The 27,541-nt window shown below is 44.1% G+C and overlaps 1 protein-coding gene across 1 annotated transcript in view; it reads left to right on the top strand.

Annotated features, from left to right (window-relative positions):
* LOC147718918 (uncharacterized) overlaps window positions 1–26,861 on the top strand; it is a 157,576-nt gene extending 130,715 nt beyond the window's left edge. Inside the window, exon 7 of the mRNA XM_086964670.1 lies at window positions 24,595–26,861. Coding sequence (XP_086820796.1) covers window positions 24,595–26,165 — 1,571 coding nt within the window. The 3' untranslated portion in view covers window positions 26,166–26,861. The remainder of the gene's footprint in view (window positions 1–24,594) is intronic.
* The last annotated feature ends 680 nt before the right edge of the window (window positions 26,862–27,541 follow it).

Raw genomic sequence — 27,541 nt, 5'->3', positions numbered from 1 at the left:
TTTCCCTCTCCCTGATTCATGATCTCAGGGACTTTGCTTACTGTAGCGCCATGAAACCTTTTGGTGTACGTGCGCTGTATAAATATTTTCAAATTCAAATTCAATTCAAGCAATTGCCCTGCAGCACATTCATTGATGTCCAGCTCAGTGCCTTACTTTGATAAAGAAAATACTAAAATACACATGTGAAACTTAATAATAGACACAAGATGCTTCTGGCACAATTAACTTTACTGTTGCTTGGACTACTGTTTTTGGTCCTGTTCTCACCCATGCCCCTTCTCCAAGGGATCCCTCCTTCTCGATATTATTCATGTCGCCCCCTTTGTGTTGGAGTTCTTGTGCAGGTATCAAGACTTGGGTGCTGACTACCCCTTGTTCTAGTTTGTGCACTCAGTTATTTTAAATTAGTGCTTGTTTATTAGTTCTCACCACAGCAGTAGTAGTGTAGTCGTTTTCAAATGGCCAGTAGAGAGCAAGAGCACATGATCCTTTCACTCCCCCTTCCGAGAGGAGACATGCCCGGTGGAAGTTCTCACCCACCCAGAATAGCTACGGCAGGCACATGGATAGTCGCTTCTCTGATTCCTTGCAGGCATTTGTAGCTCCAGCGATGATTCAGTTTTCCAGTGGCTGGCGAACTGGCTTTTGGGCTTCGGTGGGTCAAGGATGAGTGCAAGGACAAAGGTCCTGACCAGCCCCTGCATAGTCCTTGCAGTGTAACCCTACATTGAGCACAGTCTTCAGAATTGAGCAGCATAGTGCACTACGGCACACATATATGGTTAGCAGTACAGTCTGCTCTGGCATGCTTCTTGACACGGTTCCTCCCTGAAACCGTTTGGGGAGAGAGACTGCACTCCATGTGTCTGTGGAAATCTGCAGTGCTCCCTTTAATCTTCTTTTAGCAGGCGAATGCACCCCAAGCTGCTGTGGTGCTACCAGTCTGACACACCTTTGAGGGTTTGGAACTTCCTGCCCTCTCTCAGTAGCAGGTTGGCTTCAAGGTCCTTCAGGTCAGAGGTTCAGCTTTGTATAGCTAGGCAAGACTCCAGGTGATGTTCCCTCACATCTTAGAAGCTGACTGTCAGACAGACAATCGCTTTGGCTGCACATCAGTCCTCTGAGGACTCTGCACAATACTCTCTTTCTTGAGCAAAGAGAAATTGGAACTGCATCAAGTGGATATGTGCCTCCAATTTTTTATTTTTAAAATATCTTTTTATTTTATAGTTGATTCAAGACACTCAGCAGTTGTATGTATCACATTTCCGCATTTAGGCCCCTCGCAGGAGGCCAACTCATTATATTGTCAGTTTTGGTGTATTCAACTCTTTGTAAGATCTAGGATAACACCAGTATCACCCCCTCTTTACCTCCTTCCCAAAGCCTCAAGCACTCCTCTCGCCCTCTCCTCTATTAGATTCAGTGTCTCCCTATATTGCATCCAGTGACTCCATATTTTCTGGAATTTCTGTTTCGCACCTCTGGCACTGTAAATTGTCTGTACCGCCTGTTGGCACCAGTCCAAATCTTCCTTCCAATCCTTTATAGTTAGGGCGCCTACTTGCTCCCCACAGTCTTGCTCTGTTAAGTTTTGCCACCACACCTAGCCAAGTAGCTACATTGTCTGCCCATTTGTCTTCTACAGACGTGAGGATTCTCTGCACTTTCAGAACCGATTTGGGTTGGTTCTCTTCTCATCTGTCCTCTTTAGGCGGTTCTCCAGACAGCCTTTGAATAGAGTGGTGCCTATCGGAGCAGGGTTATCTATACCATGGAGTATTCACAACGGAGTCACAAAGAGGTGTGAGCTTTCAGCACCTGCCTATCAATAGCTACACTGAATAGTGACCAGGAAAGGAACACAAGGCTGGGCTCACCTTTTCAGAACCCTTCTCACTCTGAACACCAGAGAATGGGGTCCACCCTAAGACTAATCAACAGCCCTTCTCAACAAAAGTACCTAATTGAATTTAAGCAGCCCTGTCTTGTTGCCTACTTCAGTGTCCCAGTCTTTTTTCCTTCAGCTCCAGGAATGTCAGCAGTACACTCACTTTTATCTCCGAAGCGTTGAAGAACATGTACACAACGCCACCACCTACGTGAAACTACAAGTGAATCTCATAAGTGAATTCACTTCAGTTCTGAAAAAATCTGCTCGATACGGCTGTGCAGAGAGGTACCATCACTGAGAGGGATAAGAGATACCTTTTTCAAACATACCCAAGGTCCCCAACATTCTATATGTTACCTAAAATTCAAACGAATTTACAAAAACCTCCATTTAGACCCATAGTGTCAACTCATGGGTCGCTTCACAAACTGATCGGAAAATATTTGTATAAACATCTACAAGTCCTGGTACAACAGATGACTACAAATAATAAAAGACACCACTGATTTACTCAAGAAAATGCAACACATTGTTTTGGAGACAGATCATGAAATTTTGCTCTGTACCATTGATGTGAAAGCGCTCTATACTTCAATTCCACATGACACAGGGATTGAAGCAATGGAATACTTTATAGCTATAACCAATTGGGATGAAGACCTGAAAGTCTTCTTAATGGTGTTGATTTCTCTTTACATCACAGCTACTTTTTTGCTGGGAAAAAGAATACTTTCTGCAGCTCACAGGCACATCTATGGGCAATTGCGCAGCTCCCAGCTGTGCGAATCTGCAGCTCACAGGCACATCTATGGGCAATTGCGCAGCTCCCAGCTATGTGAATCTCTTTATGCATACATTTGAGATTGACCATATACTTACCAATATTATCTGGACTGAACACTTGATAACCTTTGTGAGATGTATAGATGACATCTTCTTACTATGGAAGGGCCCAGAACAGGAACGAACTTTGGCAATAGAAAACCTAAACTCCATTGAGGAACGTATCCTATTCCCTCATGAGTAGAATAAGAGCTCCATCAATTACCTTAATGTTAACATCTCAAGGAATGGGAACAAACTAGAAACTAATATGTACAGGAAATCAACAGATCGCAATAACTTATTGCATTTCACAAGTTTCCACCAGACATCAATGAAACAACATTTACCATTCTCCCAGGTGCGTTTTAAAAGAATAGTATCAGACCCAGACAAACTATCTTGACAACATATAAGCAATGTTGTAAAGATTTGAGGACAGAAAATATCCACCTGAAATTTTAAGAGAAGCAGAACGACGAGTGACACACATGTCCCGTGAACGGCTTTTAACATCTGTCACCAAACCCAACAAATTAGAACGTATGGTTATGGTATGTAAATTCTCCACCTCTAGTATAGCGTTCAAGAAACAAATTTTGAAACACTGGCCGATGCTACGCACCGAACCTGATTTCAATGGTATATTTAACCAGCAACCATTGTTTGCGTATGGGAGAAGTAAAAACATCAAGGAAATCATTTCCACCGCAAAACCTACATCAGAGTTTAAACAACAAAGGTGAACCATTCCGTGCCACAACTGCAACAACTGCAATAATGTAATTTCAGGCAACTCGATAACCCATCCGCGCAGAAGTCACACCATCAAATTATGCACCACAGCACCCTGCGACAGTATGAATGTTATTTACATGCTTAAATGTCCCTGTGGTTTAGCCTAAATAGGCAAGACAGAACGAAAAATCTAAGTGAGAATAAATGAACATAAAAGCAATGTACGTGTATTCAACCAAAAATCATGTGTAGCTACACAATTTCAGGCATATAACCACAATGTTAGCCAATTGCGCTTTTTGGTATTGAAATCCATGACACCCAGAAAGGGTACGAACATCACCAAGTCTCTTTTACAAAAGGACATTTATTACATTAAACAGTTGGACGCTCTGCACCCTAATGGACTGAATGACCGTAAGGAGACATCTGCTTTTTATAATCTTACTTTGTTCTTCCATAAGTTCCTTTATTGTCTTGACATGCTTCTATCCTCTCATATTGTTTTCCTGTTCTTTTTTCATCATTGTTCATTTGATACTGTCATTCTACACGTCTTGTATTACTTTACACCAACCCTCACTTTCATTTCACTCCATCTCCCCTAGTTTAACATCCAGTCAAACCTCAGACTGACTACTACAACAGGCCTTCAGATTCTTTTCATGTTTTTACACCGTGTGGATTTAGTTTTTTAAATAATTTTTTCTGTTCAGTTTGTTTCGGACTGCTTTCACCCACGTTCATATACATTTGACCACAGATTTCCTGTTTTCTTATCTATGATTACCTGGGTGGTCTTGACATGCCTCTAGTCTCTCTCTTTTCTACACTGTCTATTCACATGTTTTTGTATTCTACTTTACCAACCCTTACATTTCATTGCATTAATGGTCATTGTTTTAACCCTCTTGCTCCCGTTTTAATGTACTTTCTTTCATTTATCATTCACTTATCATTTGCGTTTGATATGTTATTACCACATGCTTTAACCCCTTCGGTGCTCATGACAGCTCCCAGCCGTTATGAGTCACCGTGGGCGTGTGCTGATGACGGCTGGGAGCCGTCATGACCACGCCCGTGATAGGAATGTTCAGCACCAGCGCGTAATTCCAGCCGCAGCCAAGGTGTTAATGTCTCATACCTACTTTCCACACTACAAGATGGTGCTCATTTCGTTTTTTTTAACATTCTGCATAGTCTGCTTTTTTTCTCTACCACTTTTGTTGCGGCTTGACTGGGACGTTTTTAAACTTCGGCGTCCAATGAACACACTATCTTCCGACTATGGAACCTTTGGGGATCAGTGGTGACTAAGCACTAGGTACGAACTAGCTCCTTCATCTTTGGTTATAATTTCAGCTTGCATGTGGCACCACAGACGATTCTGGTCTGAACACGAGCATTTTGTGTTTTCCCAAATCGCCGCCGTTGATTTCATGCCTTTACCCACATTAGTGTTAATCTGGTCTCTCTCACACAGCACGCTTTTTCTTCGTTGCATGTTTCACCATACTACTTCATTTGTACTCGGGCTTCCCTGCACTTTACAATTTTCTATCACCCGCCGCTTGCACGGGGACTCTTTGTATAAGTTTATTCGCCTTTCTCTTTTATGTCTGTATTGCAACATGGGAACTTTAGACAGCTTCTGGTCTGATCCGCTTCCACGGGGCACACTATACAGCTTAAAAGCATGTCAAGTTGTCACTACCACTATTCATATATTTTCAGCATTTATGGGAGAGTTCCCCTTTACTCTACTCTACCTTTTCATCACACTCGTGGTATAGTTAGACAGTTAGTTGTCATGTGCATGTTTGGTACTTTGCACTATCTCCCCTATATCTATTTACATATATATCTGGCTAACTCAGTGATTGTAACCCAGCCATTTTCGTGCTTAACTCTCAGATTTTCAACATCCCCTGATGAGGGACCCATAGAGCCCGAAATGCATTTGGACTGACCAATTGGGACCTCAACTTTCATGCTAACCAATAAAAAGTTTGTTTTGTGGAACTAATATGAAGTTCACTTGTCCAATATTGAAAAAATAATTCATGAAGAAAAAAGAAAAATTAAATTGACGGATGACATATGGTTTGAGTATTTTGAATGGGATCACTCCACTCATCTGGAAAATATAGCGTGCACTGAGGGTACGTCTTCCCTAGGGGGACCCTTTCATGATAAATTAGGACGCTCAACAACCAGTGAGCGATACCCGATCTGCATGCAGAACTTTTTAAATCTACTAAACTTAACCTTCACTTCTTGAACATTGGTGTGCATATACCACTTTTGATAGCAGTACACTTAAACCATTTGGGTAAACATCATACTTCTGTCATATGGCCTCCTTCACTCTGGTCGCTTGCACACACAGTAAATGTACCGCACATAATACATATTCACACCTGTCTAACTCAGTGGTCGAAGTGGGGACAAAAAAGTAGGGGAACTGTGGGCGGAGACTCAGGGGGCGGGAATAAGCAGAGGATTGGATTAGTGGGCGGAGTCGGAGGTGTGGCTAAAAATAGCAAAACATATCAATTTTTAGTGCATTTGGCATTTCACTGACAAGTTACAGCTTATAACGTTATTTAATTCAAACAATCGATAAACATGTTCATTTGAGGTTTAATATATAAGTTGTTTATATTTAATTCATTTACAATGTGGGACATGTTTCCAATCACAGAATATTCCAAATACGCTTATAAGTGGAATCATAAGCCATTTGTCTCCAAGCCATGCAGTTTCTTTCATTGGCACTTCCTGCATTGCAAATCCCTGGTGAGTTTGCAATGCAAAATGGAGGCACCAATGGGTGAGGTGGACTGGCCTCAAGGGTCCTGTGTATCATCCCCAGATCGAGCCTCCTCTTCCCACCGTCATTCTGGCATCGATCAATACCCTGCTTTTTACATACCCATGTTCTGTCCTCTCTTTGCCACCATTACTTCCTGGCATCGGTCATTACCGTACTTCTGGCACAGCAGGGTTGAGCCCTCCTCTTGCCAACCTACATCTTGGCCTCACTCTTAACCTTGATTCCAGCAAACCCAGATCTAGCCCTCCCCAATTTTAATTCCTGCCATCGCACATTACTCCGCTTCTAACATACCCAGATCCAGCTTTGCTTTCTCCCACTCTCACTTCCTGGCATTGAACAAAATCCTGCTTCTGGCATAGCCAGGTTCAGCCCTACCCTTGCACCCTTAGCCCCTGGCATAGTCGTTAGTATGCTTCTACCATACTTAGATCCAACCCTCATCTCGTCACCCTTAGGTTCTGGCTTCACTAACTACCCAACTCCTTGCATACGGGGTATATCCCTCCTGTCACCTTACTTCCTGGCATTGTCCTTTACCCTACTTCTAGCACCCCAGGATCAAACCATTCTGTTGCCACCCCTATTTAAGGCAACGGTAATTACTTTACTTTTTGGATGTCAGGAGCCAGCTCTCCCCTCACCCTCCTCACTTTCTAGCACTGCTCATTACCATGCATCTAGCATACCCAAATACAGCCCTCCCATCACCACCCTTACTTCCTGGCACTCATTACCTTGCTTCTAGCATACCCAGCTTCAGCTCTACCCTTACCGCCTTTACTTCATGTTCTAGTTTTTTGCCATGCTTCTACCAAACTTAGATCTAGCCTTCATCTCGTCCTGCTTAGTTGTTGAAATCACTCACTACAAAACTTGAAGGATACCCAGGTTCAGCCTTCCTCTGACCACCCTTACTTCCTGGCATTGCTCTTTACCTTAGTTCTAGGAGTGATTCAGCCCTTCCGGTGCCATCGCTACTTCCTGGCATTGCTAGTTACCTTGCTTATAGCATTACTAGAGTTAACCCCTATTTGCTAACCTTACTTAAAGGTATCCCAACTTACCTTCCTTCTAGCATACCCAGATCCAACCATCCCCTCACTACCCTTACCTTTTAGACATCATTACCCAGCTTCTAGCATAGACAGGTTCAGCCCTTCCCTCGTCCTCTACCTTCTTGCACCTCTTATTATTGCCCTACTCTAGAACACCCACGTCCCGTCCTTCTCTCGCCACCCTTACTGCCCGGGATCGTTCATTACCCTAGGTCTAGCCATAGTTGGATCTCGACCTCCCTTCGGAACCCCCACTTCCTAGAATCATTCATTCCCCCAGCTTCTAGCTTACATGGTTCATTTCTCCTCTTTCCACCCTTACTTCCTAGCACCACTCATTTCACAGCTTCTTCATACCCAGATTCAGCCCTTTCTTCATCCCTCTGTATCCTGGCATCCCTCATTACCCAACTTCTAGCATACCCAGATCATGCAATCCCCCTCAATCTTACCTCCCGGCATCGCTCATTACCCTATATTTAGAGTACCCAACTCCAGCCCACCCACCCCACCCAAACTTCCTGGTATCACCCATTACCTTGCTTCTAGCATACCCAATTGTTCACCCTCACATCGCTCCTTACCCTGCTTCGAGCGTCCCCACATTGAACCCTTCCACGCCTCCCATGCTCTCTGGAATTACCCTGCTTCTAGCATACCTACACCCAGCACTCCCCTCGCCACCCCTCACTTCCTAGCATATCATTACCCTGCTTCTAGCATACCCAGACCCAGATCTCCCTCGCCACCCTCACTTCTTGGCAACGCTCATTACCCTGTTTCTAGCATACCCACATCCTGGCCTCCCCTCGTTCCCCCTCACTTCCTGACATCACTCATTACCCTGCTTCTAGCATACCCACATCCTGGCCTCCCCTCGCTCCCACTCACTTCCTGGCATCACTCATTACACTGCTTCTAGCATACCCACATCCTGCTCTCCCCTAGCTCCCCCTCACTCCCTGGTATTTTTTATTACCCTGCTTCTAGTATACCCAGATCCAGCCATCCCTCACCACCCTCACTTCCTGGCATTTCATCCATAGACTGCAAACTGCCCATGGGGCACATAGGGCGAGGGCATGAAAAAGACTTGAAGGGCATCAGAAGAGCCTCTGTACTGTAATTATAGGTTAAACTACACGTCTGGATTGAGATAGGCAGGGACAGCAGTGTCTGGCCCCTACCAGCAGCACAGAGAGCAGTGGCAGATCGGGATGGATGCCCTTCGGTGGAGCAAAATGCCAACCTTTTAGAAGAGTAAAGAGGGATATTTGTTTAAAATATACGGAAGAATTATTTCCCCCATTGACTTCTGCAGAAGCCGCAGGCTGCAGAAATAAAGCTGGTTTTGGCTTTAAAGGTTGGGCGTCTCCCTCCCAAATCGGGCCTATTGACATGTATTTATTTGATTTATTTTGAAGGTTTTATATAGCACGAACAAGACTCTTGCGAGTATCAGAGCGCTTTACATGACAAGTAGAAATATATACAGTATATATTACGATATAATGAACCACGAAATAAGTAATAGATACATCTGGATCAAGAAAAGGCAGTGCGATGCTAGTGCAAAACGGCAAAGATAAACAGAAGGACGGGCCCTAAAATAGTGTTTTACATATAATCAGGCAGCACACCACTTTACATACAGTACCTCTCCTACACTGCTTTTATATATAATCATCCCAGTACACTGCTTTACATATGACGTCCTCTGGTGAGCAGATTTATAGGTACTCGCTCCTGAGCCCTGTTTATATACAGTGCTCTCCAGTGCACCAATCGCAGTTCTATATATAATAATAGCGGTGCACTGCTTTACATATAACGATCTCCGTTGAACTGATGTAAAAACACTCACTCCTGTGCCTTGTTTATATGCAGTTCTCTCCCGTGCACCGCTATACATAATAGTGATTTCAGTACACGCTTCTATATATAATGGCACCAGTGCACTGTTTTACATATAGTGCTCTCCAGGAATTTTAAATGCCCGCAGTGAGCCTGGCATGGGTGGTGCCGCCAACTGCACTGGCTTCTGAGTAGGGCACTACACATTGAAAGAGCAGATTTACAGCAAGTCACAAAGTCCCCCAGGTGGCGTCCGTCAGTCTGCTTGACACCAAAGAATCCTTTGTCACAGGTCACAGGGGGGCGGGCAGGCAGGCAGTGTCCTCACAAATGAGGTGTGAATCACGGTCTCACGACAGCAGCAGGGCCATCAGAGGTAGCCGCTTTCGCGCTATACTACACTGATGGCCCTTTCAGTCTCACTTTGTAGGCCCCGAGACACAACAGGGAAGGGGAGGAGGTCGGGTGCAGTGCAGAGGCCCTTGACAATATTCACGTTGCAGCACGCGCCCGACCTTCGTCAATATTCACGTTGAACCACTCAAACAAACAAAAGGTGTCATTTTATAGTGGCTATTCCTACAGTCCCGGTACGCCCTTTCAAAACCAAGAAGTAGGGGAACGGACTAGCATAATTTTTAGAAGTAGGGGCACGCCGTGCCCTTCCGTCCCCGCCCACTTCTAACACTGGTCTAACTTGCTCTGGTAATGTTTGTACTAGGATCTTAGTTAACACATAGAAGTGTAATTTTACATGAGTGGCCAAAAGACTTCCACTCCAGTGATGCAGTGAAGAGGGTTGGTTACAAATATGCAGTACGCGGACACCACTGCTCTACATGCTAAACCCATACAGCGATGGTAGCCCCCCCCCCCCCCTATCAGACAAATGATTGCATGCTTGTTACCCCCCCTCCAGTTCACAGGCTAGATCCAGGACCTCACTCGTGGCAAAGGACAGACCTAGACCTCTGTGCACACATTAGCTTAGTGTGAAACTGGGGCCAAAAATCAGAATACCAGATACTCGCAGTTGGGCACTTAAGGAAAATGACTGTACATCATACAGGGGACAATACCTTTCAGCTCGCACCGCTTTTAGGTTATCAGGTGTAGTACCACTCCTAAGCATGAAAGGATATCCCATGGAGGCTTCTTAGTGGTAAGGCCTCTGTAGGATATCTACAGATAAGGAGGGGAGCACTCTTCCAGCTGATCAGAATTAGCTGCCCGAGTGAACTATGGTAGATGCAGTACGCCCCCCTCAGAATTGTTAAAGCTCCACCGGGAGTGATTAGGCTGACTAGCCTTGCGACCCACCTAAGCTCTTTGCAGTGGTGCTTGTCCTGATGCAATGCAAGCAACATTTCAAGCACCCCAAATCTGAACTGGTACTTTGTTGAAGATGGGCAATATTCCAGAAAGAGATGTCCAGGAATGCACAGAAACACCAGTACTGATTTTACCAACTGATAGTAAACACTTCCTTGTGAGTTACTGAAAATATGAAGAGCTTTAATTATCACAATGCATTGGGAAACTTGTGCTCATCCACACCAGTCTGATCCCTTATCCACCCAACCCCCTACTACACCCATTTCTCCCAAAAATGTTTTGGGACTCTAGTTGTCGGATCTGAGCCCTAACTGGACACCAGTGAACAGACCATGTCACCATTGACTTTGGACACCCCGTGGTGATGGTACCTTGTTGTTTTGAGGCTGTTTATTGTATTCAAAACGATTTTGGACAATTTCTTTTATTTCTTGAGTGAGAAAATGTGTGGCTGATGCTTCAGCCCACCGAGTTACCTTGCTTTGTACCTAGGGTTTGACCAGTATTAGCGCTTGTTCCTGAAGTTGTGTATCTGTATCCTGGCGCAAATCTGAAAAAGTCCTTGCAAGAAATATTTTCCTACAGTCGATGTAATGTAATGTAATGTGTTTCGATTTATATAGCGCAACACTTTAACCCAGGGGTCTCAAGGCGCTTGCTTAGGGAACCCGTCCTGGTATTCCCCTGTGAGATACCCCGGCTGGGTATCCACAAGGTGAAAGCCAGGCATCCCGCCGCGAGGGGCCGTAGTGGAGTTTAAGCAAGCTATTGCCCAGAGTCGCAAAGTGTGACCCCGTGAGTCGAGTAGGCACCGGAGCGAGGCGGGGAATCGAACCCTGGTCCACGGCCGATCTCAGCTTCCGAGTCTGCCGCCTCTAACCACTGAGCCACGCTTCTAAGCACAGCCTCATAAGATGGCGTTTGCTATGGGGCCATAATAGAAAATCTAAGTACATCCAAAAAAGCCACCTCTGATGTACATCAGCAAAGTATGTTATATGCAAACCGTATCAATCTGAAAGTGCAAGATGCTTTAGTCGTCACACACATTTTTTAAATGCAGAATAAGCTCTTTAGCACTCACAATGATGGAGCACGTCAAAAAAAGTCAATCACATTAAATTGGAATTTGATTACAGTTTTCAATTATATTGTAAAACAAGTCAACAGTGACATTATCCCATCACCAGTTGGGAAGTGTTTTGAAAGTGTTAAAAGCACATACATTATCAGTCACACAAAAAATCCCATAAGAAACCAACATAATTATTCCTTGTCCTGTTAACCAAAGCTCCTTTAATCCTTAACAATTGTGTGGCTCATTAAGGATGACATCCAGGTATATCCCCATCACTGTCACCACAAAACAGGAGTATTTTCTAAGGCACCATCCTTACTGATTTTCTAAGGCACAATCCTTACTGACAGGACCTCCCTTTCTTTGTACTTAGGTCAATTTCTACCTAAAGTGCAATGACACAGCAAAGACATAAGGTAAGTAGCACAAATCTTGACCACATTCAGTAAGGGGAATTTCGCTTCAATATTATTTCTCATCCTTCTTCCCTGCCATCTTTTGATACCCCAATTTCCAACCTAAATAAGCCTTATGCATTGCTCCCCAATAGAATCTCTGTCACAAGACCTTTATCCAGAAGACAACCCTAAGCATTTTGGGTTGAAACATGCCGACAATCTCCCTTTGGGAAAATTGAAAATTTAATAGATAAACAGACTGAATAGAAGTCTTTACCCTTGGTATTGATCACGTAGCAGTGTGATGCGAAATAATATTTCCCCTCTGAAACTTAAAAAACGGTCTGCTGGACATTCATTTTTTTTTTAACCACAAGAAATAACCTGCTTTTTTACATGTGAAATTCTACGTGGTTAATGTAGTATGCACTTATAACACCATCACTTTTTTTGGGGGTGGGGGTGTTTTAAAAGCGTTTAGTCACGGTTAGATGAAATTTTATGAATCCTAATATGATTTGATAGATTGTATGTAAGGTGCTTCATCATTGTGAGATCGAGTAAGTTTATAGTGCATTGAAATACAAGCATTGGCAAAGCCAATAGGTCTAGCTTATGGCCGAGCTATTGCCTTTGGCAATTGGGTGTGGGTGGATGGGTTGGTTAACATAAGGGTGGGTTGTTGGTGAATGGGAGGCGGTTGGTAGTGGATAGCAAGACTGACAAAAAAGCTTTCACCCAAAATAGGCACAGTTACTTTAAATTGTAAATCACATTGTAGGTAGATATCTGGTGTATATCAAATCCGAGAAAGAATAAAAAAACATTTAATGAACAGTCGGCCTAGGTTGCTCAAAAAGCAACCTGTATTGCCAAATCTGGAGTAACAAAGAATAGTGACTGATCTTCCAGACTGAAACAAGTTTTCCGACCATGGGGAGGTATTTTTATGTACCTTATTTAAAAAAAAAATCTTTGCTGATGTACTTTTATTAGACAAATCAAGCAATGGAAATACCAGGTAGGAAATACAAGTAAACTTGTTAAAGCATACCAAGCAGTCGATCAGCCATTATCATTTTGTTTGTTGTGACTAACGTGATAAAAGAAGTTGCGTGCTGATTTTCTAGGGTGCTCGTAAACAGGAATTACTAAGCTTGTGGGGGCCTGCTCTGCATTCCAGGCATACCTCTACCACGGTATTATGGTAGCTGGCGAAAGGGCCACTCTTGCTACAGTGAAGCTGCAATCAAACAGGCAATTCTACAGAGAAAATACAAAAAGTGTGATTATGTGTAGTGTAATTAAGTTGTGTATTATTGTGTGGCGTGGAATTGTGTGGGGTGGAATTGCGTAGCATGGTGTGGAGTGGATATAAGTGGCATGGTGTGAAGTAGTATTGTGTTGTGTGAAATTATGTGGCATATGGCAAAGTAGAATTTATTTTGTGGAATGTAATTGTCTTTTGAAATTCGAATGTATATGTGGAGTGTAAAATATGTGTTGTGAAATGTAATTATTTAGGTTGGAGTGTAATTATGTGTAGTGAAATTATCAGGAGTTGAATTGTGTTGCTTGAAGCGTATATATGGTTTGGAGTGGAGTGGAATTATGTAGCAGAATGGTATTATGCGAAGTGAATTTGAGGGGCATGGCGCAGAGTGGAATTATGTGGATTTTATTTTATTGGTTTGTAATTATGTGATCTGGAGTTCAATGATGTGGTGTGAAAGTGTGTGTAGTTTGATTGTGTGGCATGTTATTATGAAATGTTTAAAAGTGTTGTGTGTACTGGATTTCTGCGGCATAGATTTGTTTGTTTTGGCATTGTGAGATATTTCAGCCAGTTCTGATGCTTTACCTAACTGCCCTTTCTATTCTGGAATTTACAGGCTTATACTTATAATAGGAAAAGTTAAACTACAGGCTCCAACAAGCAAAGTGCTACTTAACAGCTATGTCACTTACCTGCATTATCAATATTCAGTTTTTCTTTTTCATGCCAAGCATATTAAAAAAGAATATTGCAATCTAATTCCTAATAACATTTCTTGTGTTAGAACTGTATCGAAATGTGAAAAGTTACAGATCTGCACCAAGGAGTTATTGATTTTTCACATAGAATACATGGTGTTTTCGCCCTGAAATTCTGAATGTTTTTATCACCCTCAAAGGCTGTACGCTGGGTGACTGTTTGCTAGATAGTGACCTACTCCTGCCATTTTGTGGCAGTTTGTTGCATAGATCAGGGCAGATTACCTTTTGGAGAATAAGAAAACTTTTGACAAGAAACAGCTGAGCAGAGTCAGCCAGGACTTGCAAAGTGGAGCTTTGATGTGGAATAGTACAGCACAACAGCTGGTGGTGCTGATCATCTGCCGCAAAGCAAATTGCTAGGCCACTTCTCTGTTGACTTTTGGTCTATTAAAATGGTATCTAGTTAAAGCTGGGTGGCAATGTAAGAAACAAAGTGTAATTAGTTGTGATTTCCAGCAATGTAGTTTATAGCTAAAATGAGAATTAGCTCTTTCAGGCTCATTGCTAGTAATTTTAAAAAGAAGGGAACACACATGAATGGTATAAGTCACATCACAGGAAGCAGCAGCTGTGTTTTCTATTGAAACCAGGCTGATTTTCTAGTCGGGATGGAAGCTTTTTTCCCCCTTCTTTCTCCAAGAGCCTATGTGTGTGGGAGGGGTGCGAAGGGAAGAATGCGCAGCCTGCTGGAAATTTGCTTCTCGCTTTTCTTTAATAATAATAATAATAACATTTATTAAGGGCCTGGTTATACAGAAGAACAGTGCGTCCCCGCGCTGTGGATTCATACCAAGACCGAAAACTCCAGAGCAGAAAAACCCGCAGCCCGAGGAAAGGGATACAGGGAAAGAGAAGACTAGGCCTTGGGAAATAGTTAAGTTTTCAGTTTCAACCTAAAGCGCGATTCTGAGGGTACCATCCGAAATTCCAGCGGAAGTTCGTTCCAATATTTGCTGGCAAGGAACCTAAATGATATCCCACCCATCCGAACACGACTGATGCGGGGGACCATCATCTGCATGCTCCCCATGGATCTCAGCAAGCGCTTAGGACGGTATATGGACATCATCTTCTGTAAATAGATGGGGCCACGGCCATAAGCAATGCGATGGGTGAGACACAAGATTTTAAACCGAATGCGCTCACGCATGGGTAGCCAGTGCAAGGTATGAAGTGCCCGCTTACCCGATGACCTCCTAGGCATTTTTAGGACTAGCCTGGCCGCTGCATTCTGGACGCATTGCAGTTGGCTAAGGTCCTTTCTGCTGAGACCACAGAGCAGGGAGTTCCCATAATCGAGGTGTGGGGTGACAAGGGCGTGGACTAGGGATTTCCTAGCTTTAAACGGAAGAAGATCCAAGATCTTACGAATTACCTTGAGTGTGCCATAACATTTCCTGACTACATTCCTCACATGTTGGGAATAAGAGAGGTTAGAGTCAAGAATAATCCCCAAGTTTTTCACAGTGGCAGATGGAAGGGGCACAGCACCCAAGTCCGCCGGCCACCAGGCCGAAGTCCAGACGGAAGGGGACGGGCCGATGATAAGGAGCTCCGTCTTATTGCCATTGAGGCGCAAACAGTTACCCTTCATCCAACTAGTGAGTGCTACAAGACAGGAGGAAAAGTTCTCTGCAGCCCCAACTGGATTGTGAGATCACGTGATCACCAGTTGGGTATCATCTGCATACGAAACAATATCCACCCCGTAGGACTCCACTAGTCTTGCCAGGGGCTCCATATATAAATTAAACAACGTAGGGCTTAATATGGAGCCCTGCGGAACCCCCTGTCTAAGAGATCTAGGTCTGGATTTAAATGGGGGGCAATGAACTTGAAATTTCCTGTCCGCCAGAAAGGAGCTCATCCAGTCGTGGGCTTGGCCCAGCACTCCAATCTCACTGAGGCGAGCGAGAAGACCCGAGTGCGACACGGTGTCAAAAGCCGCACTCCGGTCCAATAAGATTAACGCTGCAGTGTGACCATCATCAGCTTTACGGCGGAGCAATTCGGTGGAAAAGAGGAGAGCAGTTTCTGTGGAATACTTCGCCCTAAAGCCAGATTGAGAGGGATGGAGAAGAGAATTATCCTCCACAAAGCTGACCAGCTGGTTATTCACCAGTTTCTCAACTACCTTACCACAAAAAGGCAGAAGGGAAATGGGACGAAGGTTGTCCAACTGAGTCATGCTCAGATGTATTTTCTTTTTAATCGGTACAACCTGGGCCAGCTTCCATTCCTCCAGCACCCGGCTTTCTCGAAATAATAAAGCGGCCAAATTACCAATGTGGTCACATAGGAGCTGAAGATGATTTCTAAGAATCTTAATAGGGGCCACGTCTATTGGAGATCCAGATTGGATGTCCGAAATAATTTTCAACAATTCTTCCTGCGGGGGAACCCTAAATTCCTCAAGGGTGCAGCTCACCCTGGGTCCTTCACCGACGACCTTAACTGGGGTATCTGATGGTGTATTCTGTAGAAAGGACTCATATATTTTTTCCACCTTGCATACAAAATAATCCGCTATATTTTCACATGTCTCTACGGTGGGGGGGGTCTTGAGGCATAATCGCCGAGAGGGAGGTGAGCTCCTTGTATATAAGAGAGAGCTCTCTGGATGAATTGCTCGAGTTCTCAATCCGCTCTTTGATATGATTCCTCTTAGCCTTTCTGATCAATTTATGGTATGCTCTAAGGCCGTTTCTGTAAGACTCTTTATCAGCCAAGGCATAGTTTTTTCGCCATTGGCGCTCAAGAGCCTTACAACTGGCCTTAGCAGCACACAGCTCCTCATTATACCATGGGGCCGATCGGGACCCACGTACCGGAGCTTTTTGGGTCCAGGGTACCACCTTGTCTAAGGCCTTCGTTATCCAATCCTCATAATCTTTCCAGGCTTCCCTGAGAGTATTATGCAAAGGAGGTATTTCCTGCTTAAGGGCCGCACCAAATGACTCCTGGTTAAATTTTCTCCAGTTCCTACGTATGGGAAAAGGTAAACGTTTAGGTTTGTCTCCTCTGTATAGGCCCTGTACACTGAACGGGACAAGATAATGGTCTGACCATATTATCTTAACTGGGGTAGATACTTTAATATCATCCCAGTTCGCAAAGATGGGATCAAGCAAATGGCCAGCTTGGTGGGTAGGCCTTTCATCCAACAATGTAAACGTCATAGCTTTTAAGGAGCTGATGACAGATTGTGCTTCAGTGCAGCCGAGATCCTCAAAGTGTAAATTAAGATCCCCTACTATGAGGAATCTATTGTACCTAAGGGAAGGCTGCATCACCGCTTCGAGGAGACTCTCCGTAAATTGTGAAGACCCCCCCTGGTGGGCGGTAAATAAGGTAGCCCATAATAGGTAAGCGCCGCGATATTGAGGCTGCTACTGATTGAATTGCATGCTGCTAACTAGCGCGAGCACAGCGCTTTTTAAATGCGGAAATAATTAATTAATTTTAACTTTTATTTTAAAATTACACGGAGGGTCCCGTTTTTTGGTGGGGTTTGAGTTAGGACATACCTGCACTCTAATCGGAGACTACACCGCTGTTGAGCGGGTCTTTAGCTGCTTTCTCGGGGCGGGAGCCATCTTGGGGGAGGAAGTGCCGCTTTGGGACGCCATTGTGGTTGACAGCCTAGTTGCTGCCTGGCCACCTTGCACGCTCGAGGCTACTTAAGCTGAGAAGCACAGGGCTTCTCCTTGCTAGGTAAGCGCCGCGATATTGAGGCTGCTACTGATTGAATTGCATGCTGCTAACTAGCGCGAGCACAGCGCTTTTTAAATGCGGAAATAATTAATTAATTTTAACTTTTATTTTAAAATTACTCGGAGGGTCCCGTTTTTTGGTGGGGTTTGAGTTAGGACATACCTGCACTCTAATCGGAGACTACACCGCTGTTGAGCGGGTCTTTAGCTGCTTTCTCGGGGCGGGAGCCATCTTGGGGGAGGAAGTGCCGCTTTGGGACGCCATTGTGGTTGACAGCCTAGTTGCTGCCTGGCCACCTTGCACGCTCGAGGCTACTTAACCCTGCCCTCATGCAGGCGCGCAGCGTATGCGCGCAGCGTGGGCGCGCCGGAGGCTCGCCAGAGGCAAGCCCATCTGTGCCCATCAGTGACCAGACGGGACCCGGGGCCACGACCCCTGGTTCTCGCTTGGTATATACTAGAGGTGAGTTGGAGTCTCTGAACTCTAGTAATATTGACATTAGCCCAGAATGTGCTGCCATTCTTGTGCGAGAGAGACTCCTTTCTGCCCCTACTCCCCAGTTGGGTCGGAAGGTTATGGGTCAGGCCCGAGGCTTACGCTTCGGCCTACTTAATACACGCTCCCTGCAACGACATAATTTAGAGGTGTTTACCCTTCTAGAAGAAGGAGAACTAGACCTCTTGGGACTTACCGAGACATGGTTAGAGGACTCCTCTACGCCGGATCTCGTCGCCTCCTTACCATCCGACTTTTCGGCACTTTTCTATAATAGAACTGGAGCTAAGAGGGGGGGAGGTGTTGCCCTCCTTTACAACTCACGCCTATTGGTCGAAAGGGTCTTGACGGAAAATTTAGCGGGTGCGGAAGTGATGGGCGTTAAGTTGCAATCAGGGACTGATTGTCTGGTGATCCTGTTAGTCTATCGCCCTCCGTGGACCTCGTCTGAATTCCCTGACTTGTTCATAAGACTGGCCCAGGACATCCGCTCAAGATATGATAAGGTAGTGATAATGGGGGACTTCAACTACCATTGGGAGAAGGTCCCAAAAGATGGTCAGGCGTTACAGATCGATGAGGCGTTAACCTCATTAGATCTGGCCCAACAAGTAAGGGGCCCAACACATGCTAAGGGTCACACCCTAGACTTGGTGTGGACGACAGTTCCTGTTCAGGACATGGCTGCGGCCCAGCCTTGCGCATGGTCCGACCACCATTTGGTGAGAGGCAAGTTATTGGTGGACAGACAGAGAACAACAACTAAAGGAGGGTGGAAGGCAGTCAGGAAGTGGAACAAGATTGATGGGGATAAAATGATAAATCTACTTCGCACCAACACCCTTGCCAATAATTGCCCCCTTAACCCAGAGGCCCTCTGTGGGGCACTCATGGATAAACTCCAGAATGCCTCAGACAAAGTAGCACCAATCTGTAGGGTGAACCGTACGGATAGGAAACGAGGGGCCCCGTGGTACAACGATTCACTTAGAGCACAGAAACGTGGGTTACGCAAACTGGAAAGAACTTGGCGTAAAAACTACAGTCCTGACTCTCGGAGCAACTATATACGGGCTCTCGCTGGTTATAAGCAAGCGATTATAGCCAGGAAGTCCGAGTTCTACGAGGAGAGGATTTCTACGGCTACGAACCCTCAGAAAGAAGTCTTCCGAGTCCTTACGGAGCTCAGGAAGAACAAGGAACAGTCTCCGGACTTTAGTCAGGAGGATTGTCAGAAGTTCCAGGATTTCTTCACCAACAAAATCATTGATTTGGTCACTGAAATTACGGCAACCTCGCAAATTGACTGTCCACCGGTAGACATTCCAGCTATAATGCCAGTCACAATCCTGCTCTCTAATCTACCCTCGATTACAAAGGATAGTTTAGTTTCCCTCATGGGACGGGTCAAGTCTGGCTCAAGGTCGGATCCATGCCCACCTGAAGTGTTTAAACTTGCACTCCCGGGCATAGAGGAAGATGTGCTGAGCCTCCTGAACCTCTCTCTACATACTGGTCAAGTGCCTTCCGCCTTCAAGGAAGCCCGTCTGATTCCCTTGCTAAAAAAACCGGGGGCAGACGCAAAATGTCTGAAAAACTTCAGACCAATTTCCCAGCTACCATTCTTGGCGAAGGTTCTGGAGCAGCATGTCCTCACCACTCTTTCAGAACATCTGGAAAGCAACACGCTGTTAGAGCCGAATCAAGCAGGCTTCCGTGCGAATCATAGCACGGAGCTGGTTATGTTGTCAATCGTAGATGAGCTTAGGAACAGAGCAGACAAGAAAATTCCAGGGGCCCTGGTGCTGCTGGACCTCTCCGCGGCATTTGATACCGTGTGTCATGAACAACTACTGTCGCGGATGAGGGACTTCGGCATTCAGGGCACAGCACTGGCATGGTTCACATCCTTCCTTCAAGGGAGGACGCAGAAAGTGCAATTAGGTGACATGCTTTCTACCGCAACCTCGATCACTTGCGGAGTCCCACAAGGGTCTGCTCTGTCACCCCTATTGTTCAACATGTACCTACAGCCTTTGATTCGAATGCTTAATCAAATGGACTGCCAGGTATATAACTACGCAGACGACACCCAGATTATCATCCAGTTGGAGGATAGCCAGAATGCCTTTACCAGACTGCAAAACATTCTGAGAAGCACAGCTAACTGGATGTCCGGCAACTCCTTAAAAATCAACCCGGACAAAACCGAGGTGTTGCCGATTACCATCGCTGGCAACCCTTGGTGTGATCGTTTCTGGCCTGGGGAGTTGGGCACGCCTCCGGAACCGGCGGAGGTGGTTAAGAGCCTGGGCATCCAGGTGGACAGTAAGCTGTCCATGAAAAAGCAAGTCACAGCTGTGGTGGGCTGCTGTGTCGGCCTCTTTCGCCAACTCAGGAAAGTTTCCCCGCTGCTCTCTTTCTCCACTCTAAGGAGTGCGGTCTCTGCAATGATTTTAGCCAGGCTGGACTATGGCAATTCATTGTATATAGGACTTCCACAGGGCCTTCTAAACAGAATGCAGACGGTCATGAATGATGCTGCTGCTTGGCTCATTTTTAAGAAATCGAGGAGTACCCAGGCATCCCCCCTCCTGCGGGAACTCCACTGGTTGCCAGTTAGGCAGAGGCTAATGTTCAAAGGGCTCTGTATTGTACACAAAGCGCTTCATGGCAGGACACCCACCTATTTGAAATCTCGCCTGTCCCTTTATAAACCAGGGAGGGTGCTTAGATCTGCTGATTCCATCTATCTGGTTCAGCCACGCTGTAGACTGACCACTGTGGGTGGGCGTGCTTTCTCACATACTTTGCCAGCTATGTGGAATAAACTACCGCCAGAACTCCGCAATGAAAAGAAACTGATGCCCTTTCGCAAGGAACTAAAAACTGTGCTTTTCCAGCAAGCGTGGGGTGGCCGCCAATTGTAATCTGATGCATCTTTTATTGTCTAGCTGATCCTAACAAAGCGCTTAGAGACCCCTGGGTTATAGTGCGCTATATAAGTCACAATAAATAAATAAATAAATAGTGCACTCCGGGGAGACTTTGATGGAGAAGAGGCCTGCCTCACAAGAGCTAATCGATACTTGCTGTAAGGAGCTATCCAGGTCGATTTTATACACGATCGCTATGCCCCCACCTATCTGGAGACCTCTATCAATTCTAATGAGACCATATGATGATGGAAGGGCCTCCCGAATATCAGGGGCGGATGCCACATCAAGCCACGTTTCAGTAAGAAATAATACGTCAGGACGGTAATCGACTAAGAAATCATAGATATTCAGACAGTGTTTTTTGAGTGAGCGGCAATTCAATAAGTACATGGAGAGTTGGTCAACCCCCTTCGGCCCCGCCAGATCACTAATGGGGAGAGTGTGGCAGCCTCTACACATAAGAGATATACAATCAGGTAACAAACCCGAAGTACACTCAGCCTTGAGTAGGGGACGGAGCATGACTAGTTCTTCCCTCGAGTATCGTAGTGCAGCTACCCGATCTAGGGGAACAGAGACAGGGGGTATGGCCCCTGGCCGCGACAGGACGCGAACGGGCGCAGACGGGCTTGCCTTGTGCGCGCCTTCGGCGCGGACGCTGCCCCATCTGCCTGAAATAGGGGAGAGTACGTGGGAAACTGGAACGCTAACCCCTAGCGCCGGAGATGCCGGAAGTAGTAGAATTCCTCGCCCTCCGCTCAAACGCCCACACTGGACGCGGCGGACCGGGGCGGGATCAAGGAGCAGGTAGGGTAAAGTTAAAAAGTTGAAAGTTGCAAAGTGCGGTCAGTGCTAACAATTTACAAACAGTTTAAAAATCAAACTTTCATCACACATCGAGATTTAAAAGAAAGACACGGGCAGAACACACCGCGCTTTCCCCCTAAACACCCTCGTGCTGAGGCTTTACCCCAGAGTTCACACACGGAGGTAACTGTCTCTGCCACAGACAGCCAGCAACCATTCTCATTGATTCTAGCTCTGTGTTGCAATCTCTACTTAAACAAGCAGCACTTTGATGACCAACAAATAAAAGTAAACATGTCTGACATTTGATCTCGGTCTTTTGATGCACTGAAATGTGACGAGATAACAACAAGCTTTACAGGTTAGTTTAACAGAGGTCGGAGTGATTGAAAACCCAAGATGCTTGTATTAAGTGCTGTTAAAGAAAGAGAAGAGTTTCTGAAGCATCTGCTATGACAGGACAAGCATAAGGCTACAATTACTAGGGCGATGTTCCGTGCAAGGGAACAGCCAACAAAAAGGAGGGACAAATAGCAAAGATTACCCTCTTGGAAGCACGGCTTTTTAGAGGACACTCGAAGAAACAAATGAAAAACAATGGGCGGGCTATAAGCCCACAAAGTATATACAACGTGTCTCAAAGAGACAGCACTGTGTAAGCGAGGTCTATCTATCTAGCCATCCCTGGCTCCACGTATACAGACGTCGGCAGACCCCCCCCCATTGGAAGGCGATCGAGAGGCAGCCATCAGATTGTCTTCGAACCGCCATCAACATGACGGCACCCGTCGGCTAACACCCAGAAGCCCACAGACCCCCATTGTATACACAGTGGACGCAAATAAAAGATTGTCAGCGCGACAAGAACCGTCCAAAGACCCCCACCTAAAGAATTATTGAATTTAATTTGCAGGTTATCTGACACCGGATACCAGCCGTACGTAGCTTCTCAACCATATAGGAGTAACTCTACAGCTTAATATTCGAAGCTCACCCTTAAATAACAGGACACCTGGAAAGAAAAAAAGAAACAAACTAGTAAAATACATCAAAGCGCCCACGTCTCCAAGACAGACAACCCTCCACCTCAGATTACTCCTTCTTTTCCCTCCCTGTGAGAATCAACACCATCTATACGTCCAGGTTCATTTGGATACTCACATGGCTCCCTGATGAAGGCCCTCAGCCGAAACGCGCGTAGATGACATACTTAGCCATGTTTTTATGTACAAATGTGCTAAAACAAGCTTCCGCACAGCTCTCAAGTTAAAATCAATTACCTTGAAATGTGTATAGGATACAATAATATGTATATATATGTAGATAAAAAGTCACATGTATAGTGGAGGCATGCACATAATTATTTGTAATAAAGTAATAATGCTTTTTATCACAATGATGATTGAATAAAATAAAAGCCACAATTTTGTACCATGCATTTTGTTTACTTATAGTTTTTGCTGTCACTAGTCCGTCTTTGTCCTCTGTCTAAATACTAGTTCCTAATTACTTTTTTTCCAAATACCATATCCATCCCGAATTAGGAACTCTAGTCGGGGATACCCCTTCCTTCTTACATATATCTAAAAATGATGAGATACTGTTTCCACATAACATACTCTGGTGATGTGTATCAGAGCTGGCTTGTTTCCATGTACTCGTATTGTTTGAGGCCTGGCCAGTATTCTGCTTTATATAGGCCTACCTCCATCTTATTAGATAGCAGAAACTCAAGTACCTAGTAATTCAGCGCTACAAAATAAACTATATAGTTAAATCTCTAGCTCAGAAAAGTGTGCTTTTCTTGTAGTTTCTAATTTTAACAGTTGTGTTCACCTTTAAACAGAAATCCTTTGGTTTAAGTTGTGTCACTGACTGGGAATGTAAGTTATTGAATGTTAAATTATTGAAAGATATTTCGTTGGTCATAACCTCTACCACCATCTACAGTAAGCTTACACTGTTTACTCTCTCTACTTATAGTGAGTCAAGTGGCAAACTTAGTTGACCAATTTGAGTGTTTTGAGTATTTTTTCACTGGGCTACAAGTGATAAGTAAACAGCCACCCAGTAACCTGCTGAGTAACTTGACTGCCCAAGGGCTGCATTAAAGAGCCTAAAAACAAACTTGCAGATAAAAAGTATTTTCTATTTCAATATTCACGGATCAGTTTTTGAAAATGCTTGTGATTTTTCCTTAGTCCCATCTTTGCAAACCTTTTCTCTTTGATTTAGTGTGTGCACTCCAGCAAGCATGTTAGACTGAATTCAGCAAATGGTGATTTTTATATATCTTATACTCATCAAGCACTGTTAAATATTAATCATGTTCAATACACTACCCATGTTTTATTGTTCTCTTTATATATGTGACAGTAGTGAACTCCCAATTGCAAATAATCCCACCTTTTCTGACTCGCAGGTTAGGGACCTTTCTGTCCATTGCAAAACTGAGTTAGCATTAATTACAAACAAATACAGCAAAGTCAGTTTCTATTATTAAAGTAATATTCAGACCACGTATTCCATTGAACACATTCTGGATTCAGAAAAAATGATGGCTTATTTTTCCTTCTGTTCTAATAGAGCCTGGATCAAAGCAAATGAAGGAAGAAGAGAGGTCTTCTGAAGAGCCTGCTGATCAATGTACTGATAAAGCTATAAGCTATGAACGACAGAAGATACCTCGAGATTGTCAAGGAAATATTTCAGAATATATCTTAGACAAAATCAGTATATATGAAACCGGGTTCTGCATAATAAATGATCCTTTTGTGGTGATGGAAACCCAGCCAGATGACTCTGAAAAACCCAAACTCTACAAGTGTAACAAATGTGGGGTATGCTTCAGGAACACCTGTCAACTTGGGCTTCACATGGTGGTCCACAAGGGAGGGAAATCCACCTTAGAGACAGTTTCTTCTGAAAGAGAGCGGACCTTTTCATGTCCAGAATGCAAGAAAAGGTTCCTTGACAACTCTAGCCTTGTTGAACACATTAAAGTTCACTCCAAAAGACTTCGGATTGACAGCCAACACACTATGCCTGCTAAAAGGAAGAAAACTCGTACAGATGGTGCAAAAGCCGATAAGCAGGTAACCAGCCCAAAAGAGTCACAACACAAATACCAAGAATGTGGGAGTAGGTTAAACGACAACTCAAAACTTGAAAATGATTTTCTGTCCTACCCAGTGAGGCAGCCGTATGCATGCACTGAATGTGTTAGTTGCTTTTTCCGAAAGTCTGATCTAATAAAACATTTGCAGAAGCATGTTGAAACAAATCAAGAACCAGTCACCTGTGAGGATACCTCATTTAACAGCTCTAGCCCTACAAAGAAAGTGGCTTGTAACACAGAAGTTGTTGGTGAAGTCATCACTCCCAATGAAAAACATGCTTGTGACAGATGTGAAAGAACATTTAATTACAGGTCGAGTCTGTTCAGCCATCAGCGGACTCACTGTGATCGGCCATATGTTTGCAGTGAATGCGGCAGAGACTTCATCCTCATTTCGACTCTTAACAAGCATAAGCTGACGCACACTAACCCTGTAGAGAAACCTCACCAATGTAGCGAATGTGGTGAGCGCTTTGAACACTCCTACAGCCTAGCGAAACACCGAAAAACTCATATCATAGACAGGCCATATCAATGTTATGAATGCGAGAGAAGCTTTACACTGAATGCACATTTAATTAGGCACCAAAAAACCCACCGAGAAGAGAAAAGGAACTCTGCGCGCCTTCAGCACCTAGCTAATGTTCAGAAGGAAGGAGAAGCTGAGAATGAGATCAATGAATTTTTCTCACCTGGCAATTTCAATGTTACGCACCCATTTGAAACTGACTCTAATAATATCTTGAAGAATATGCCACCAGGCAGCACCCGTCAGAGGACACAGGTACTTGAGGCGAATGGTGGCCCCAGTATAGTAGACATTACTGCTCTTACCAGGTACCAGGAAATCCACCATCGAGTAATAGATTTCGACGACATCTTCATAGACATGGAATTACACTCCAAGGAAAATGTATTTAATACACCCATTGCTAGTGTAAAAAAACAAAAATTACAACGGTGGTTTACATGTGGTAATTGCGGGAAGCGCTTTAGTGAACATTTCCTTCTTATTAAACATGAGAGAACTCATATATAAGAGACCAAAAGAGGTTGATCTGAAATAATTTGGAGCAGACTGATGAGAGAAAGAAGTGATGATTTTCTTTTGACGACTGCTTTTAATTTTCTCAGTCATTCCTTTTTTTTAAGTTATGCACCTGACTTTTTAATGCAATTGCTCTTGTTTATGAAAGTGCCCAGTTTGACTTAAGCAGAGCTTCGTTGAAAATGGAAAGTTGTAACAACAAACAGCTATAATTTTGATTTGTCTAAATTCGAGATGCCGCTCCCATTGACTGACAAGCGAAACCTGACATATATTGATAAAGAGGTCCATTTCTGTCCAAACGTTTTAGAACAGTCTACTTAAGAAGTGGAAATGGCATGGTTGTTAAAACTATGCACATGCTAGCTTCACCAACACAATTCCACATTGTTTGAATTACTGAGCCCTTGAGTCATTTAGATTAACTGTAGTGAGACTAAAAGTAAATTATTTTACAACATCAAAATATAATGAATCATTCCGGCATCAAAGCGCAATGTATCAAATTATGGATCGTTTAAATGCTAGGAAGAGTGCAGATTCCCTGAACTGGGATTTTGGGATAAAATACATGTATGTATATATAAATGAAATATAATTTATGTGAAAGAAAATGAATATGGCACAATGAGGCATTTTTTGGAACAAGTGTACTAATAAATATATGTTAATGCCTTTATTACTACAGTGCTATGGTCAAATGCCATGTTATTCCATAGTACAGCGTAACTGACTTCAGAAAACAATATTTATTGTCGGAAAGGTTCATAGTAAACCAGTTGGTTGAAGAAAACAACTGTGACCATACTCAAAAGCCCTTGTTTTTGTGATTCTAAGTGTATGGATTTACCCATTCGTGCTCTGTATTTAGTCAAATAGCTGTGTTTATAACGACTGCACATGGAAAACAGGATACCCGAACCCATACATGGGGTTGGTCACCCATGGCAGGTTTAGTGGTGCTCTTCACCTACCTTAAGTTCTTGTAACCATGTTTTTACTAGATGAGTTGTCATGTCAATACATCTTACGACACGAAGATTGGTGATCAAATACATTATGTTGGCAGAGTGCAACTAATACTTCCTCTCTATTGCCAAGGATGCCTTGCAACAAGTGCCAGTTCAGTGCTAAAGTTACAGACATTGCCCATACTACAGGTGTGGCGACCAGTAGGTGGCATATCACCTTTCACACCTTTGGACTGTGTATGGACCAACTGGCCTTTTAGGGTTTGATTAAGTTTGTTTGTGAAACATGGTTATGGTACAGCATGGGGCCCTGAACTGATGATTATCCAGTATTTCTTATCACTATTCATATCCAATTAGATGAAAGGTCAAAAGTGGTGATGACTTTGATATGAT

The sequence above is a fragment of the Lissotriton vulgaris genome, chromosome 4_1 (genome assembly GCF_964263255.1).
Source record: "Lissotriton vulgaris chromosome 4_1, aLisVul1.2, whole genome shotgun sequence".
NCBI classification, from domain to species: domain Eukaryota; kingdom Metazoa; phylum Chordata; class Amphibia; order Caudata; family Salamandridae; genus Lissotriton; species Lissotriton vulgaris.
Note: the sequence above shows the minus strand (reverse complement) of the source record. Positions and strands in the feature narration are given on the sequence as shown.